Below are 4,368 nucleotides of genomic sequence, written 5' to 3'. Positions count from 1 at the left end.
GATCGGTCGCCGCTGAGGACGAATGCGAAGGGGGAAACCCGATTCAATTCTGAATTTTCTTTTTCTGTTCTCTCCTCTCCGCGAGCAGCTGCTTGTATAGAACAGAGTCCTCTCGTGGCTTGCTCTTGGGCTGTGAATTGGGCCGATGGACCTGATTGAATGGGCCCACTGGTATAGTTCATTGCTCTTAGCCTCCTGATGAAGGCGTGTTAGCTAGCAGAGTAGTGTTAGTTCATTGCTCTTAGCCTCCTGATGAAGGCGTGTTAGCTAGCAGAGTAGTGTATCATGTCGAAGAACAGAGACAAAATCAAAGACGGCAGCTCATCTTAAAGTAATGCGATTATTTTTCATGCTGAATTGAGGTTGATGAATATACTATTTTACAGGTGGTGTTGTTTTACATGGGCAAAAATTATGGCGAGAATCAAGGATTCATGCGAGTACAGAGCATCGGGCTGTGGCTGGGAAATGGGGTCCTGACCCTCCTTCCCCCAGCGTAATTCGGCAAAATTTGTGAGCCATGTCGGCAAGATTTTAATTTGACATTGCGTGCTTCTGATGAATTATCAATTTGATGGTGGTGCTTCGATGAATCTGCGGGCAACTTGATCGGTAGCATATGATCCTCTTTGTGTTTCTTGATGGTATCGATCATCCCGGTGCCGCGATTCCTGTAATTTCATTTCAGCTGATGGCATGCGTTCAGCAGTGGAACGGATTCCCTCTTCTTCAATTGTTCGTCATCCTCTCCCGTGTTTAGTTTGTTGGCAAGATTTGATGTTTTTTGCGCCATTGATCAGCTGCAGAGCCTGACGGTGCACGCCACCGCCTGCGCCCAGTACTTGAGCCTCGCCTTCACCTCGTCCGGGCTGTCCCCTGCATCAACGCATCCAAGAACACATGAGTTCCATATGCATCCGAAATCAAATCATCAATCAATTCATCATTATTTTTGCAATCTAGGAGTTCTGAACTGATTTCTTAAGGATTCAGATGAACTAAAAAATGGTTCTTGCTAAATTTCTACGATCTTGAACAGATCTGCTTTTAACAGAAATCAAGAATACAAATCAGCAACCAGCAACTAATTGACAAGGTTGGAGCTTTACCGGGGCTGGAGATCTTCCAGTTGGTGGCGACGGGCTGCGCCGGCGAGGCCGGAGCGAGCGCCGGCGTCGCTGCCGGCGCCTCCTCGTGCTTGCCGGGCTGGGGCTGGTGCTCGTCGAGGAAGCGCTGGCTCATGGAGTAGCAGAGCTCGAGCGCGGGCAGCGTGCCGCAGAGCTCGGGGATCTCGTGGTAGCTGAAGCCGAAGCCCAGATCCACGCACCCCTTCAGCTCCTCCAGGTCGTCGTCGGTCAGGCTCCGCGCCCTCCCCACGCCACCGCTGCCTTCCCTGCCGAGCGCCGCCGCGCCGGGGGACCCGCCGCCCTCCTCCTCGCCGGCGGCCACCACCACGGGCCGCGACGCCCGCCGCGGCCACGACGACGCCTCCCGCAGCTCCCGCTGCCGCTGCAGCCCACGCCACACGTCCTCCGCCTCCACCTCAGTGGGAAGCTCCTGCTCCTCTTCCTCTGCTGCCACCACGCCGGTGCTCATGGCGCGGCGGTTGGCCCGGCGCCGGGCGGCGGCGCGCTGGTGGCGACGCCGGCGGGGAGGCGGCGGCGGCGGGGGCGTGGACGGCTGCTCCTGCTGCTGCGCCACGGGCTCGTCGCGGTCGGAGTCCGAGCTCCACATCATCGCGCCGGCGGCTGCTCTCTCTCTCTCTCTCTAACGCGGTTGCTCCGCGTCTCTCTTTCTCTCTTGGTCTGCTCCGCAAGCTTCGTGGGAGAGAGAAGAGGGGGTATAAATACGAGGCGTGCTGGTGTGAGAGGGAGAGGAGGGACCCGCCGGCGGGTGCGGGTGGGGGCCCACCGGTATGAACGGGGTGTGCCATGGGGGATGCATGTGCCCGTGACGTGGCGGCGGCGGTGGAGCCGAGTCACCCGCGCCAGCTGTAAAATCTTGGGCATCTCCAACGCTGTGTTTCTTTTTTCTCTAGTCACCGCGGGCCGTTTCACTCCGGCGGCAACACGTGTTGCGTGCAAATTGGAATTTGTTTTGACCGCAATTTAACACTTGGCAATTAGGGTGTTAAACACATGCATCTCAAAGATAGTTCAAGGTTCAAGCCTCCTTTGTAATGCCAGAATTTAAAACCACACGAATTAACCAGTTCAGTTCCCAGGGAGCCTTGTATTTCAGAGTTGAAATTTGACATCACTTGAACTTTCAAGAATTTCACGAGAATTATGCATGATTGGGAAAACTCTTGTACATATGTTCCACACCTTATTTCTTTAGAATATATCATTCGGGCCTTCCCTACCTGGACAAGCACGCTGTCTCGGAAACCTTCTAAGGGGGTGTTTGATCCTGGAGCTAAAGTCTAGTCCATGTCACATCGAATATTCGGATGCTAATTAGGAGGGCTAAACATGAGCTAATTACAAAACTAATTGCAGAACCCCTAGGCTAAATCGCAAGACGAATCTATTAAGCCTAATTAATCTATCATTAGCGAATGTTTACTGTAGCACCATATTGTCAAATCATGGACTAATTAGGCTTAATGGATTCGTCTCGTGATTTAGCCTAGGGGTTGTGAAATTAGTTTTGTAATTAGCCTATGTTTAATACTCCTAATTAGTATCCAAACATTCGATGTGACAGGGGCTAAAGTTTAGCCGGGGATCCAAACACCCCCTAAGTATGCTGTTGCAGGGTTGCAGCAACCACAACAAAAGTTCCAATGTTTTCCAACAATTATTTAATGAGTGAGTGACAATATTAGTTGTTATTAGCATTTTTTCTCGAGTGGCTTATAGTTTCTCTAAGCATATTTTTCTTGTCTTTCCTAACAATTTTGATAAATGTGTTGCGGAACATTATCACTCGTGAAAATGTGTTGCACGCAGAACATGGATTTCTACCGCGGAACTTAATTTTCAAGAATTTCACAAGAAACGAGAAGTTTGAACTGATGCATGATTTGGAAAATTCCTCTATATATGTTCGAGTGGAGCCCTAGCATTTCCACGTACATACTAATACAACCTTTTCTCGAGCATTTCACACCATATTCCCCTTAGAATATATGCTTCCCTAGCTGGAGAAGTTAGCTACCATGTCTGAAACTTTCTAAATTATTGCAGAGAAAGAATCTGCCTTTCCACGGCTGCTCTCGGCCAGCCGAACGAATCCACACGCACTGCTGGCCAACCCAGTGACTTCTCCGTTCCGTCCGGTCACTGTCAATCCCTTAATTATGAAGTTAACAATGTCGCTTAGCATTAGAATACTCTAGAGACTCCAGACACGGTCATGATCTCGTGCCTTGCATGTTGCGCTGGCAGCTGCCCTAGATTGCATTCTCCCTTTCAGACCGGTTCAGCAACTGACAGACTTGATCCTGCACTAGTTAAAATAGTACATCGACACAGCAGTGCAAACAGCATCATTAGTAGTTCATCTCATTATGTGGTCTGCCAGCGGCGATTAACGACTAAACTAGTACGCTTCATCTGCAGCTTTTCTCCAGTAACGTATTTGCTCCCCTTTCAGTCGGCAGATTTGGCACACTGTGCTGTAAAGTTGCAGGCAGGGGAGAATGGAGCAGAAGGCAAGTTGCTCAGAAGAGGGCAGCAGATGCACAGCTGGGAATCCAACTCAGGTGCTTGGAGAACACACCCCTTTTTGGTAGTAATGCTAGCTCATTAGTGTACGACTGCTTTCTGGGGCACTGATGCATAATGCACTACCTTTGATAGTGATGATGGTGTTTAACTAGCTCAGGTTTGTCCATCTAAAGAGCAGCAAACCAGGTGCAAACCTAGTACAAAAATAACGTTAAACTAAGATGGCAATAACTCTAATCCCGGCTTTTGATCAATTTTGAAACTACTAGTTAATGCATGTATTCGGCAGAGCTTCCGTCGTTCATCCGATAAATGTTACTGATTCTTTATAGCCGATCATTGCCTGCTAGCTTCTAGATTATTTAGATGAAATTTCCAGTAAATAATGCAATCAGATCATTGTCTTAGTTTAGTGCTACTTCTTATTTTTTGTCATGGCGGTTACAGAAGCAGTACGTACTTATTACAGAAGAAAAGCATATGTGTAAACAAATCTTCAGTTTTCTTTATTGAGAGTGCATAGAGGTAGATCCAAGAGATTTCTAGATTGGTAAAAAGGACAAATTTAACATGGCCACCACATGGATTTGATTTGGATCCAAACGGAATATCCGCGTGTGCCTTTGGCTTTAAGTTCAAATGAACTGCACAAAGATCTTTTCTGCTGCAACTTGCAAACCAAGTTGCAATATGT

General features: G+C 48.6%; 1 protein-coding gene across 1 annotated transcript; it reads right to left on the bottom strand.

The window, feature by feature from the left end:
* Positions 1 to 321: 321 nt before the first annotated feature.
* LOC101784137 lies at positions 322 to 1,813 on the bottom strand. Its single transcript, XM_004979105.2, has 2 exons — positions 1,110 to 1,813; positions 322 to 876 (listed from the first exon to the last, which is right to left on the bottom strand). Exons 1-2 carry the CDS (start codon positions 1,735 to 1,737, stop codon positions 797 to 799), a joined length of 708 nt encoding a protein of 235 aa, XP_004979162.1. The 5' UTR covers positions 1,738 to 1,813; the 3' UTR covers positions 322 to 796.
* Positions 1,814 to 4,368: the final 2,555 nt, after the last annotated feature.

This window comes from Setaria italica, chromosome VIII, assembly GCF_000263155.2.
Source record: "Setaria italica strain Yugu1 chromosome VIII, Setaria_italica_v2.0, whole genome shotgun sequence".
In the NCBI taxonomy this organism is placed as follows: Eukaryota; Viridiplantae; Streptophyta; class Magnoliopsida; order Poales; family Poaceae; genus Setaria; species Setaria italica.
The sequence above is the reverse complement of the archived record's forward strand: the minus strand, read 5'-3'. Positions and strand labels throughout refer to the sequence as shown.

Bases quoted from the DNA above. Each gene is read 5' to 3' on its own strand.
- LOC101784137 (XM_004979105.2), bottom strand. From the start codon at position 1,737: ATGATGTGGAGCTCGGACTCCGACCGCGACGAGCCCGTGGCGCAGCAG. The intron at 877-1,109 runs GTAAAGCTCCAA...GCGTTGATGCAG, and splicing joins CTGGAAGATCTCCAGCCCCG to GGGACAGCCCGGACGAGGTG.